The sequence below is a fragment of the Vombatus ursinus genome, unplaced genomic scaffold, assembly GCF_900497805.2.
Source record: "Vombatus ursinus unplaced genomic scaffold, bare-nosed wombat genome assembly UNPS02014798.1, whole genome shotgun sequence".
NCBI classification, from domain to species: domain Eukaryota; kingdom Metazoa; phylum Chordata; class Mammalia; order Diprotodontia; family Vombatidae; genus Vombatus; species Vombatus ursinus.
In genome coordinates this window covers 20,308,245-20,322,470 of record NW_020954576.1, presented here as the reverse complement: position 1 = coordinate 20,322,470, position 14,226 = coordinate 20,308,245, and the positions used below count along the sequence as shown (strand labels likewise).

At 39.6% G+C, this 14,226-nt stretch overlaps 1 protein-coding gene and 1 pseudogene across 1 annotated transcript in view; both read right to left on the bottom strand.

The window, feature by feature from the left end:
• The window catches only part of LOC114050180 (uncharacterized protein C1orf100 homolog), a 29,864-nt gene extending 17,423 nt beyond the window's left edge, over positions 1–12,441 (bottom strand). Inside the window, exons 1-3 of the mRNA XM_027871810.1 lie at positions 12,386–12,441; positions 2,320–2,415; positions 143–318 (exon numbers count right to left, since the gene is read on the bottom strand). Of these exons, the coding sequence (XP_027727611.1) occupies positions 143–318; positions 2,320–2,415; positions 12,386–12,441 (328 nt within the window). The remainder of the gene's footprint in view (positions 1–142; positions 319–2,319; positions 2,416–12,385) is intronic.
• Positions 9,564–10,568, bottom strand: LOC114049766 (annotated as a pseudogene).
• Positions 12,442–14,226: the final 1,785 nt, after the last annotated feature.

The window sequence follows — 14,226 nt, the reverse complement described above, 5'->3', positions numbered from 1 at the left end:
GACAGCCTCCTCTACTTTGAATATTTCCCACATGGCAAGGTGCTAATCTATGACCTAGTCTTTAAGGTAAGAAAGGACCAGTTTGCCCAAAGGGAGATTAGGATATATTTCAGAAGAATTCTGAGCACTTGGCTCAACTTACCGAATTTGTAAAATGGCAAAGAGAAGGCTCTTTGGTAAGTGGTTTCATTGTACCACCCCTTGAATGGTTGTTGATCCTTCCTTCGATGACAAATGTAGTTGGTAAGGCTTATTTGGTCAAACTGAACTTGATAAGAACTTTTTGGCTGGTAATAAGGTCTCCAGTCTTCAGGATGCCTTAAAGAAAGTAGGAAGAGCTTGTTGAACACATATCATATAGGTAAGCCATTCTATTTGTCTAAGACTGACTCTGACAAGCTTTTATTCTTCCCAGAAGCAGTTGTTGGGTTTATCACTTTTAATAAGGTGTCAAGTCTTCGAAGATTCAGTATTTTTAGTGACTCAATTAAATTCTGTTCCATTTCATTCAATAAGCTTTATGTGCTCCTATGTACATGGATCTATGCTAGACATGCCCAATTCTAGCATACATACATACACACATACATACCTATATTTATATATACATATACATACAAAATAATGAGTGGTGGTAACAGTAGTAGTGGTGGTAGTGAGGGGACGGGTGAGATCAGTAAAAGCTATGGAGCTTAGGGAACGTCTTTGAGTGAGTTGTGTTTGACGTGAGCCTCAAAAGGAGCAAGTGATTCTAAGAGATGATTGTTGTTTGTCTTTCATTCTCAAAGAGGATCATGACATCAGGAGAGTGATGCCATGACTTGCAAGTGAATTGGATTTAAGTGAGGGAGGGCTGTGCAAAGTCACCATCCTCACTCTCTCCTCTGGAGCCATCAGAGTCCAGTGGTAAGATGACTGGAGATGGCCACTCTAAGAGATGAAGGTGTGGAGGGACCTCTTGTGCAAAGACATGGAGGTGGGAGATGAAATATCATGTATGGGGAGCAGCCTATCTGTTAGTTTGGCTGGAACATAGAGAGTTTGAGAGGGATTAAATATGAAATTAGTCTGGAAAGATAGATTGGATCCAAAATGTGAAGAATTTTAAATGCCAAACAAAGAATTTTAAATGCCAAAATGTGAAGAATTTTAAATGCCAAACAAATGGCAATAGGTAGCCATTGAAGTTTCTTGAGCCAGGGAGTAATGTGATTAGATCAGGGCTTGAGAAATATCAGATTATATCTAGAGCTGAAAGGAACCTTGGAGGTCATTTAGTACAAACCCTTCATTTTTACAGATGAGCAAGCATGATAGGGAAATTACTTGCCCAAGGTCACATAGGTAGTAAGTGGTAGAGCTAAGATTTGAATTTTGGTCTCACAACTCTCAGTTCAATTCTTTTTCAACTATACTATGTGGCAACTATGTGGATGAAAGAATGTTGGTGGGATAACTTGGAGACAGGAAGGCCAATTAGGAGACTATTGCAATAATCCAAGTGAGAGATGGTGAAAATCTGAATGAATGTTTTGGCCATGTGAGTGGACAAGAGATTGTTGAGGTAAGTCTACAAGAATTAACAACTGATTAGATGTGGGGGTAGATAGTTGAAGGAAGTAAAAAAAACTGAGGATCAATCTGAGGTTTCAAAACTGGATAATTGGAAGGATAATAGTATCCTGGACAGAAATTACAAAAAAACCCCAAAACAAAATAAAAAGATTTGGAAGAAGGTTGAGTTTAAAGAAAAAAAAAGTCATGAGTTCCACTTTGAACATGCTGAGTTTGAAGTGCCAATGCAGGCAACTAAGGGCTAGATATGTGGATTTGGGTATTATTCACAGAGACTATAATTAAACTCATAAAAACTACTTATATCTGCAAGAAAATATAAATAAAGAAGAGAGTCTTAGACAGTGCCCTAGAGCACACCCATGACTAGGGAGTGGGATATGGATAATGTCTATGCAAAGGAGACTAACAGTTTGACAGGAAAAGAACCATGAGAGAGTAATATCAGGAAAATTCGGGGACAATATCTAGGAGGAAAGGAAGGTCAATGATGTCAAATGCTTCAGAGGGGACCTTGGATGACATAGCCTTTGCTCTTGATATCATGGATCATTAGGGCTAAGAGGGTCTTAGACTTAGAGTAATGTGATAATGATCCCCCATTGACAGATGAAGACACTCAGACCCAGAGAAGGAAAGTGATTTGCCCAAAATAAAATTAGGCAATTTTAAACTTGCACTAAATTAATTCTTGCATTTCCTTCATGAAATTCTTTGAAATTATAAACTAGGAACTTGTCTCACCCAGGCGGTCTTTGAAGTTCCTTAGCATGATGGATTTTTGCCAATTGCCCAGTATAATATCCATTGATGTACTTTCCTTGATGAAGAATACACAATCTGGGGGAGAAAGCACAGAATTAGCAGAGAAACAATATTTTGAGAAATGTCATATAAATAGTTTAAGAAGTAAGTCCCATCTTTAGTACAAAGAGCTTTGTTTGGGAAGGAATAAGAAGAATAACTGGCAGTTATATAGGGTTTACCAAAAGTCCTAGTGAGGTTGTAAGCTTTAATAGTTTTAAGCTATTATCTCAGAGCTGTTGTGAAGAATCAAAACCTAAACCTGGATGAAGACTTTTGGGACAAGCTGTATATCACTTCACATACGTCATCTCACTTGATCATCATCACAACACTAAAGTTAAGTGCTGCCATTATTTTTGTCCCCATTTTACAGATGGCAAAACTGAGGCTGATAGTGAATAAGTGACTTGCCCAGGGTTACACAGGAAATAAATGTTATAGGCAAGGTTTGAACTCAGGTATTCCTGGATCTAAGGCTAGTATTCTATCCAAATGCTACACTGTCAGGGGAAGGGATCAACACGAAGAGCTAGCTGGAAAAATGAAACATTAGAAAGGATTCATGCTAAAGATACACTTTAAAAGCTTATTTTTTTCAAATATTTCTTATATATGTGTTTTATTTAAAATAAAATTTTCAAAGAAGTCATTGTAACTATTTAATAAATGTGAGCTGAAATTGTCTTACCTCCCTATGGCCCCCAGCCACTTCCCACCCTTAATCTTAGCTAGGCTCCATTCTCCCTTGGTCACGTGGTCCAGGTTGCTGGCATTCTATCACCTCACTGTCCCCCCAAACTACTTGGCCACTCCTAGATCCCTGCCACAGTCTTTCTGTGTATAAAGTCCATCTTGTCTCCATTAAGGTGCTCAGATTCTTATAATCTAGCCATTGCTCAGTTTCTTATAATTTAGGCAAAAGCTTACTAATGTTCAAACTCCTTAACAGTCTGCCCAATATGATGGATGTTCTAATAAACCTTATCTTTGGCTGAAAAAAAAAATAAATGTGAGCTGAAGTAGTGTGAAAGCTGACTAGTTTCAAATGTAAATTGATCAGTTAACCACCATGTCCTTTTAGAACATGTCCTGTGCCTTCATGGAGTTTACAATTTCATTAGAGAGGCATAAATAACAACAACAACCAAAAAAACTATATCACAAACTCCTTACTAGACTGCAGATTCCTATTGAATGGTAAGCTTCTTGAGGGCAAGGACCAATTTCTCATAATCAAGGGTCTGATAAACCTGAGAACATAAAGAAGATTCTCCCTGTTTGACAAGAACTCCTGGAAACTAAAAAGAATATTCTTTACAGAAATGAAAGAAAACTTGAATAATTAGAAAGATATTAATTACTACTAATAAAAATGCCATTACTACCTAAATTAGTTTACAGATTCAGTGTCATACCAACCAAACTACTAATGGGTTACTCTATAACACAGGACTGTGTAAAAATTGTACCTTCTTCTGATCCCCCTGACCACTTACTTCCCTCCTCACCACCCCTTCTAGTTGATGTAGTGAGTTATAAATAGCTAGTATAAAGTAACAATAGTAGGGGCAGCTAGGTGGTGCAGTGGATAGAGCACCGGCCCTGAAGTCAGGAGGACCTGAGTTCAAATCCGACCTCTGACCAAACACTTGACACTTACTAGCTGTGTGACCCTGGGCAAGTCACTTAACCCCAATTGCCTAAAAAGCAAAAAAAAAAAAAAAAAGTAACAATAGTAGAAAGTACGATTGCAGAAGGGAACCTATTAGTCGCTAGCAGACTGTCCCATAAATTAAGGGAGCATAACAGTTACCTACAAACTGTCTCATAGATTAGGAGAGCATAGGAGCCACTGGAAACTCTCATACATTAACTAAGGCCACATCCTAAAACTATGTGCGAAATGAGGGGAAGCCAGGTAGACTTTACTGTAATGGACCCTCAGTCCTGCCAGATGCTCATGTAAGCTTCAGATAAGCCCTAGTAAGACCAGCAGAACACTAGCAAATATAATGCTAATGAATTAACCCTAAGGTGTTGCAGGTAATTTTGGGATGATGTGTCTATGTTAATGAACTAACCCTAAGGTGGCATGGATAGTCCCTTCACCACCAAAATCCTATAAAAATGAGACCCCAGACTCCTGCTCTTTTGAGCACTCTTCCATTTGCTACAGTTCCATGCATCCTGAGTGCTCCCAACTCTGATCCATGGTTATTTGACTATCTGTGCCCTTTCTCATTCCTATTGTCTTCCCCATGCTGCCTGACTTCCTCTACCATCCCACCCTGTGTTCCATCTACTTCTGCACCCCTGTGCTGTTTGCCTCTGTATTCTCTGTACTTTATTAAAGGGTGATTGAAGCATTACTCCCTAATTGCTGACATTATGGTTTTTCCTGGAGAGTATACAGAGAACTGAGCATACTTGCCCCCTATTTGACACAGAAGGACTCTCTTGCAGTCCTATTCCCTTAGTCACAATTATTAATTCCATAAATTAATTGGCAATTTCAGAACCAAATTGTAACAAAATTCATCTAGAGAAATAAAAGGTCAAGAATCTCATGGAAAATAATGAAAAAAAAGTGGGCAAGTGGTGGGCCTAGCAGTATGAAATATCAAACAGTATTACAAAGCAATAACCGTAAAAGCTATTTGGCACTGCTTAAAAATAGAGAGGTTGAGTAGTATAACAGAGAGATATGCAAGATTCATAAGCACCCAAACAGTAGCTTAGTGTTTGATAAATTCAAAGACACCAAATATTGGGTAAGGACTCATTATGTGATAAAAATTGGAAAATAATCTAGCAAAAATCAAGTTTAAACCAACATCTTGCATCATATACTACAATAACTCCAAATAGATACATAAAAATATAAAAAGTCACATCACAAGCAAATTCAAGTGGCAGGGAGGAGATTCCTTTCAGAACTGTGGGAAGGAGAGAATTCTTGACCAACCAAGACAGAGATGATCACAGAAGAAAATGAACAACTTTGAGTACATAAAAACAAGGCAATTTAGCAAAACAATGTGAAAAAAATACCGCAAGTCATTAATAAGAGAAATGCAAATGAAAGTAACTCTGAGGTTCCATGTTACATCCATCAGATTGGCAAATATTTTCAAGGATGAAAAATGGAAAAGATTTACAGAAATTATGTTGACAAACTGTTTTCTCCGTCAAGGCTAGTAGAAGCTTTGTACTTGGACTCTATCCTCACAGTCCCTAACGTGCTGGTAGAAGAGGTAGAACAAAGCTAGGATAGTTAGATCCAGTATATGTAGAGAAGATCCATGCTGGAGGAAATAAAATTGCAAACGGATTAAGGGACCAAAATACAAGACTTTGAAGGAAGGGAAGATGCCAAGGGAGGGGAAAAAATCTTTGACCCCCCCCCCCAAAAAAAAGGTGACCAAAAGAATGTCAGTAACTACTGTAATAAGTGAATTTCTGGCTCAGGCTTTTTTGCTAACTGTGCTAAGAAAAAGTCAGCCACAGAATCTATCTTGAGCTTCTTGACGTTGTTCGCCTGAAGCAGGCAGGTCATTTCTCCTACTGAAGTTTGCAAAAAATCAAGCTTGAGACATAAAAAATAGCTCTAGGTTTACCAGCTAGTTCCATGACCTTCCTGATACAGGTATCCCCATTTTCCCCTTCTGTCGTTTGTTTCCTGATGTGTAAACCTTTCCCTTTCCCTTCTACTCTTTATAAAATTCCATTGTATCCATTCTGCTTAATGTACTCACATTCTATATAAGGTTGCTGAAACTGATACTCTAGGCTAACTGAGTGATTGCTAAGATTTCAGTGCAACCTAAACTCTGAGCATAGTAAAACTGCAGTTCTTTCCTGTCTCTGCAGTGTTGATTGTTGATTGGCAGCAGTACTTATCAGCAGATTCTTGGGACATTTTTGTCACACTACCAAACCTATCCCCTCTCCCATTTTCTTTATGAGAGTTATATTCCTAAGAATATCCTTAATAAGGTAATTAGTTGGGAAAGGCTTTTTCAAGAGATATTCAACAATGGATCATGTTAACCTCCAACAACTGAAAGATGTAGAGATTATAAATCCCAGCATGCTTATTGTTTGCTGATTATGAAAAAGTATTTGATTCAGCAGAACAAAATCCCACCTCATGGACTCTTTTACAGCGAGGTGTCTCCCGTCCATAATCAAGATTGTTCAGGATTTCTTGGAATATTTAACAACAGAAATAACCTCTTCAATGATTGAAAGAAAGGAAATGAGTGCTCACCAAAGTCATTTGGCCCTGAGATAAAGGAGATATAGGACAGAGTTCTATTCAAAGAAGGATTCCCTATGGATGCTGAGATCCTTCAGATGCTCTTGCTCTTGTGAGTGTGTGTCACTGCTGATTTCATAAAGCTCTAGGATATTGCAAAGCCTCTTGGGAGAGAACTTTGATCACTAAAAGGACTTTGGCTTGACCATTCACAGAAGAAAGACTCAGTGGAGAAGAGTGTCTGTTGCTTGAATTTCAATACACATTTGGATGGACACCTTGCAGCACTTGTTGAATGGTACATAGATTTGGGACAGACAGTATTGATGAACAATGAACTGGGCACAGAGTTAAAAAAAAAAAAGGAGTAGACTAGTTGATTTTGAAAAATTACAGTTCTTTTACTGACCTCTCCCCATTCCCTGAGGCTTCCTATGAAAACAATGACTCATCTTTTCAATACTACTGTTTTACCATTATGGTCACATGGCAGCAAGAAGTGGAACACTACTATCTGTGAAGAGCTATAGATGAGTATCACACAAAGAACAATGAAGAGGCCCATGGTGGGTGTAAGCAGACTGTAGTACGTAAGAGATGAGGAACTCTGAAGAACAAGAATAAAGGCTAACATCCAGGAATTGGATGACAGGAAGACAAGATGAACTGCTCACATGGCAAGAGTAAAGGATGGCAGGTAAGACTGATAACCAGAGTGCTCTGCTTGTGCCCTAGCAATGTTGGGAGAAATCCAAGAAGGCCTCTAATCTGTTAGATGGACCCTAAGTGGTGAACTTTGGAGAGAACATGAACAAAAATCACATAAAATAGAAAGTCATGAATTGGCATGATTTTGATCATTGAATGGAATTCCTGAATTAATGAGATCTCAAACCATTTGAGAATGAAGAATTCAGAGAAGCAACCCAATGCATGTAAACTGATGCAAAGTGAAGCAAGTTGAACCAGGAAGGCAATATACATATTGATTACTAAAATGCAAATAGAAAGAACAATAGCAAAAAAGAAGGAAAGAAAGAAAGAGAATACCATGTTATTATAATGACCAAGAAGCTTGGTCCTAGAGAAGAGTTTAGAAAATGTATTTTTTTCTCTTTTTTTGCAGAGGCAGAAGGGCAGGGGAATATAGGTGCTGTGTATTACATAAGTTGTCATATTGTTGATTTTACTCAAAAATTTTAATCTTCTTTTAAAAAATTTATTACAAAAGTTAGTTTGCTTAGTAGGGAAAGTAGGATAAATATACTCTGAAATGAAGGTGATATCAAAACAAAAGAAAATATAAAAATATATATTTTAAAAAATAGGTTGAAAGTGGCAAATTCCAACTCATCCAATGCAGTACATTATGTAACAATTCAATACATATCTGTTGAGTGGATAAATGAATGAGACCAACAAAGTGTAGAGTGGTCAGGGAAGCTTCGTGGAAGTGGTGGTGTGTGAGCTAGTTTTGAGAGATTAATCATAAGATCATATACTTAGTGATGGAAGTCACCCAACAGATTATCTCATCCAATGTTATTTTACAGATGAAGAAACTGAGGCCTAGAGAAGTTAAGCAACTTGACCAAAAGTAATGAAAGCATTCCTAGGAATTTAAACTCAGTTCTTCTGACTCTAAATCTAGCCCTCTTTTTATTGCTCCAGGATGAGTAAGATCTGAAAAGCCAAAAGGGATAAGAGAAAGTATCCCAGGCAAGAAAACCTGCATGAGGAAAGACATGGAAGTAGGAGTAAGCATCACATTGGTAGGGTAATGTCCAATTTAGAGTAGAGAGCCCAAGACAGTGTATATAAAGGGCTTGTCTGTATAAATAGAAGCACGGAGGAGTTCTGGTTTTCCAAACAACCTCAGGAAGTCTGAGCCTGCCTAGTGGTTGGAATCATATGATAGGATCCTAAGAGTATAAGCTAGCAGGGAGAGTTTAGTCATAGGATGGGAGATGAAGTGGAATAATGGTAGGGAATAGATGACATTTATAAATATGGAAAAGAGGAGGAAACTGACAGCTTCCGTTGGAACCAAACCCCTGCTTATGTGAATCATAACCTCCATGAGACTAGAGACCTGGAACAAACAGTCTAGCAGCCTGAGTGGCTGAAGAAGGCTCAAAAAGGTTCTGATCATGCATTGTAATTATTTTAAAAATCCACATGACATTGAAATGGCCTTCTCAAGAAAGTTGTTTTTTTGACATTGAAAAACTTTAGAATTCTGATCATTGCAGTGATCAGTTATGACTTTGGACTTCCAATCTCCTAATCAGCAGGTGGCAGACTATCAGTAACAGTGAGGCATACATTTTTAGAGGTAGTATGATGATTGATTTAGCCATTGTAGCTATTTACTTGATGATATTGGTAGTAGGTGGAGGGGATCATTAGCAAGTGACTATTTTTTAAAGAGCATAAATAAAAATATTTTAAAAACAAAAAAAGGAAAGTTTTTTTTTTCTTGGTTTCTTATGCTTGTTTCTAAGAGGGTACGACAAATGAGAACTTTATTGAAAGCCACGTCTCCCAGTTGGCAAAATGCATTGTTTTTTTTCCCCTACAGTTATAAATACTTAGAGGTGAGAAGGATCATTCTGTACACAGATGATCAATATTATCAGATGGCTAATTGACCAGACTGAACAGAGATAGAGATGGACAGACAGACATCTTTTATACTCCCTCTACTCACCCAGCAGAGCATGGCCCAGGGAGCCCCTCAGTCATGTCCTGGGTTCAGTGATACTTGGTCAATGGGCAGGATGGTTGGTGAGGGGCAGTTCCTCAGTTGGGAGGGGGTACCAAGTGCCAGCTGATGCCCTCAAAGAAGGAAGAGGGATATCTTGGAATGGGCGTTCGCGACTTGCAGTGTCTGGGAAAAGCCAAGGTAGGCATAGTGGTCTCTTCACACATTACTCAGGGCAGTGCAGGCAGACTTGGGCAGCATGAAAGCTGCGAGGTGGACATCAGGATTGTATTATTTGAAATTCATTTTCTCTACTTACTCCTGCATCAGCTGCTGCACTGGTTCCTGGAAATTAGTGGCCAGAGTTTTACTGCAGAGCATGAAGCTAATCTGGCCACTGGGGTAGGTGGGTATGGTGCAGTGGGCATATTCCACAACAGGGAACAGAGACTTGCAGAAGTGACACATCTCCTTGATAAGGTCCAGATGCAACCATTGACATTCACCTTGACAGCAAAGGATCCCATCATCTTTTAGCGCTGTCTTCATCAGCTGGTAATACAACTGAGCAAACCCTTGGCAGGACTCATGGAGACTGACGAGTCAATGATGATGACATCAAAGATGTCCTGGTTCTGCTGCATGAATTCAAATCCATCTCTAACGTGCAAGGTCAGCTTCTAGAGTAGCTCCTGGCCATGTCCCCTAAATATTTCTTAGAGACTTGGATCACACCCTCGTCAATCTCACACTGGACCACAGACTCCATGGACTGATGCTTCACCATTTCCCGAAGGGTGCCCCAGTACCCACCACCAATGATTAGCACCTTTCTTGGGCTGGGCTGGCTGCAGAGGGGTAGGTTGGCAATCATCTGGTATGAGAATTCATCCCTCTCTGTGCACTGGATGACTCCGTCCAGCATCAGGACATTGCCATAGGTCTTACTGTGGAAGACCAGAATCTCCTCATAGCTGGAGTGCTGGTGGTAAAACATCTCTTCCACCTGCAGAGGCATGGCCCAGCTGAGCCAAAGTCTGCATGTCTCCTGGAACCAACCTTCACAGATGGTGGTGTGCCCTGGGCTCCATGGCTAGGCTGGGGGATGCATAGGTGACTGTGGCAATGGGGCCAGCAACTCCAGCCAATCTGCCCTCTCACCCTCCCTAGCCACCTAAATGCCCTGTTAGTGCAATTAATGATTGAACAAGGAATGTCACTCATGCACAGTATTACCTACACACAGCTCTGATTATGAATCAAGAATCTATGGAGTAAAAATGCTCCATAGAAATATAGGGTGCTTTTCATGGGACACTATGATGTCATTAATTGAATGTTTATAAATGTAACCCATCTCAACCCCAACCCTCCCCACCACCCAAACAGTCTAATCAAATGATTTCAGCTCTTAAAATATTGAGAAGATTGAGCTTCTCTGGAATGTGCTCCCTCAATTCCCATCCTCCATATCTCTCTTAACACAGGGCCTGGCACATAGTAAGTGCTTAATAAATGCTTATTGATAGATTGATATACCCGGAATAGTTGCTACAGATAGATAAGTTGGGCCCAATCTGAAATCAAGAAGCAAAGTGGGCTGTGTTGCCCTTGAGAAATTGTGCAGTGCTTTTAATGCTCTGAAGCCACCCCAACAAAGAACTTAAAAGTTGTATAAAGAAGAGAGAAGGTAATAGGGGATGAATATGGACAATTCTAAGAATAATATCAGAAGTGTTAGAGCTCAGAATGAATGGAGTCTGGGGAAAAAAGCTAAAGGAAATGGCAGGTTTTGTAGCTATTTAGGAGAAAGAAACCTAAGAGAAGGGATAGGACCACAGCTCAGGGTGATAGGACAATGAGAAATGGCAAAAGAGAGAAGGCAAAGCTTCTCAATTTTTGTTTGCTTTTATTTTCTCTTCCAAAGAGAATGACAACTGGTCTGGAAAGAACAAAACGAAAAAGGCCAATAGTTACTGGAGTTCCCAAGATTATGAATGTAATTAGAGAAGTCTTAATGAGCTGAAGTTACCTGACTGAAAGGCCTCATGAGAAGATGGCCTATTCTGTTCCCCATGGGACAAAGGCATAGAGTCAGCAGCTGGAATGCTCTGAAGTTATGTTCTTATAGAAGCAATCAACTCTGCTAGGTAGGATGTTCCTGTTAATGTGATTTGATTTTTGAAAAAGAAATACAACCAATATATTTTTCTGTAGTGACACATCTCTTCCAAAAGAGACAAGTAGAACAAGCTGAACACAGAGTGTAGAAAGGGAATAGTATGTCATAACCCTGGAAAGTTAGGCTGGAGCCACATTATGAAGAGCTTTGAATGCCATGCTAAGAAATGTGTGTTTAATTTTAGCAGTAATAGAGAGGTACTGAAGCCTATGTAGTCACTGTGAGACTTAGGATCTGGGCTGAAGCATCGATGAGAATCGAAACTGAAGGTTCTAGTGTAGCGACTATGGCCTTTCTAACCTAACTATAAAGTGAAGGCTTACCTTATGACATGTGAAATATCTAGAAAGTGTTATGGGGGACTTCTATAATACCTATCCCTTTTAAGCTCACAGAAGGTACCCACTCAATGAATGTGTTTACTTTATTGAGGGTTAATTAATGCTGTGACTCTGGGTTGCCTGGGAAAAATGCAAGAGTCTTCTTTAGTCTTTCTTTCAAAATTTCTCAAAAAAATAATAGAAAGATTAGAGACCTATTTATTTTGTGATTAACAAATGGCAAGAGGTGATGGGGGTAGGGAGCTCCAAGTTTCCAGTTATGGCTCTCCTGAGGCCAGACCAATAGTCATTCAAAGTGGAAGGATTTGTGAATTCAATGAGCAGAACTAATGGCTTGACCATTCATGGAGCTTCCATGAAACTGTGCCAGCCATCCAAAAAGCCCCACTATTGGCATTTCCAGCAGCAACTAATTCCAACTAATCAGTTGGGAATCATCTGTATGATTCCTCTGGTGTGCATCTGCTCATCTCAAATAGGGCATTGGGAAGATGCACCTATACCAGTAAGTACTTTACCTGGGATGCTGGACAGGCTTGCGATCCTTGAATTCTCGTAGTCTTATGAAAGACATAGTGGATAGAGGCCTGGGTGGGAAAAATTTAATGTAAAAGGTGAATATTTGTGTTTGAAAAATTTTTTTTAAATTGTCTATTGAAAGACATTAAGACACAACCTCGACTCTCCCCGGTTACTTCACAGAAGAAAAATGACACGTGGGATGACTAGCCTCTTCCAGGAAATAAGAACATTCGTCTTTGAGAATACCTAGGGAAGGACACAAATGGTGAGGTAAGTAATAGTAAAACAAATCCTAAGCCAACAAATACAGATTGTGCTTTATGGAGGCTCATTCTACTTTTAAAAGTCTAGATTTTTGCACGTATTGGAAGTGATTTTTTCACTTGATGAAGCATTCATCCTTTCATTTAACAAAGAGTTATTAAACACCCATGATGGACAGCACACTGTCCTAGATGCTGGGAATACAAAGATAAAAGCCAACTCCTGTTATCCCTTCCACATTCCGACTATAGCAGGTTGGCATAAAAAATTAAAAGGGAATTTTTTGGGAGTTTTACGGAACCGCAGATGACATGCAAAGTCTAGCAGACATACAGAAAAAGTTTAGAAACTCAGAAATGCATAATATATACATAGTATTATATAATATCAGCATATTTTACATTTTAATAACATAATAATTCAGACTTCTCTGGTACAAAAGGAGGGCCAAAACATTTTATGCAGATTTTCCCGATGGAGGAGTGCACTGCACCCTTAACCTCCATGATATGGAAGGAATAACTGTAGTTTCTACCTTCAAGGCATTTACATCCAACTGCAATTAGATGGCTAGGCCCTCTAGTATGTTTATAAGCATACCCAGGGTAAGAGACCTGCTTCAGGTGAAAATATTTTGCATTCCCTTACCAAATGGGTGGGACCAGCCTTTTCCCACTGGCTATGTAGCTGGAACAGTCTTGGGTCTTCAAAACTACCAGACTGAGACAATCTCTCTTTCTAGCTTCATGCAAGGGAGGCAAAGGTCCTATTCATCCACAGCATAGGGACCGCAAACTGAGCTGGATGAGAGGAAGGAATATCTTTCCTTCCCTCCTTTCAGGTCCTATGGCTCTGACAAACAGGCTTGTGGTTTTGTTGTTCCATTTGTCCTATTCAATTCCAAGCACAAGGTGTGGAATCTCCCTAGACCGAGTCTCTAGGCTTAGGGACCCATTAGTCAAGATTCCAGACTGTATGTGCAGACAGATCAGCGGGGAAGCTCTGAGAATCCAAGGTGTGTAGCATTAGTCAGGCAGTCAATAAACATTTATTAAATGCTTACTATGCACCAAACACTGTGCTAAGCACTGGGAAGAAGCACTCCTCTTGGACATAGCTGGAAAGAGAGAGAAATTGCCCCAGGCTGGATGTGGGAATTTTCAAGATGCAGCCTGTTCCAGCTATGCTGTCAAAGGAGAGAGGCTGTTCTTATCTACATGGTGGGAGGACACAAGATTGTCTTCTCCGAAGACAATCCTGGCATTTCCTGGCATTTCCCTTATGGGTGTCCATGTTAAGTGATCGACACGTGTAAAACAAAGCCACATTACAGCTGCATAAATGATTGTAATTCACATTTATATGACCATATTAGAGTTTGCAAATCACTTCCCTCACAACTGTTTGAGGTGAGTAGTATGGACTATTCTCATTTTATGGTTGAGGAAACTGAGGTTCAGAGGCATTAAGTGAGTTGTTCATGGTTGTCAAGCTAGGGAGGCTAGATTTGAAACTAGTTCTCTCCTGACCCCAAGCCCAGCATCCATTCTGATGATACACTCTGATGCCCTGA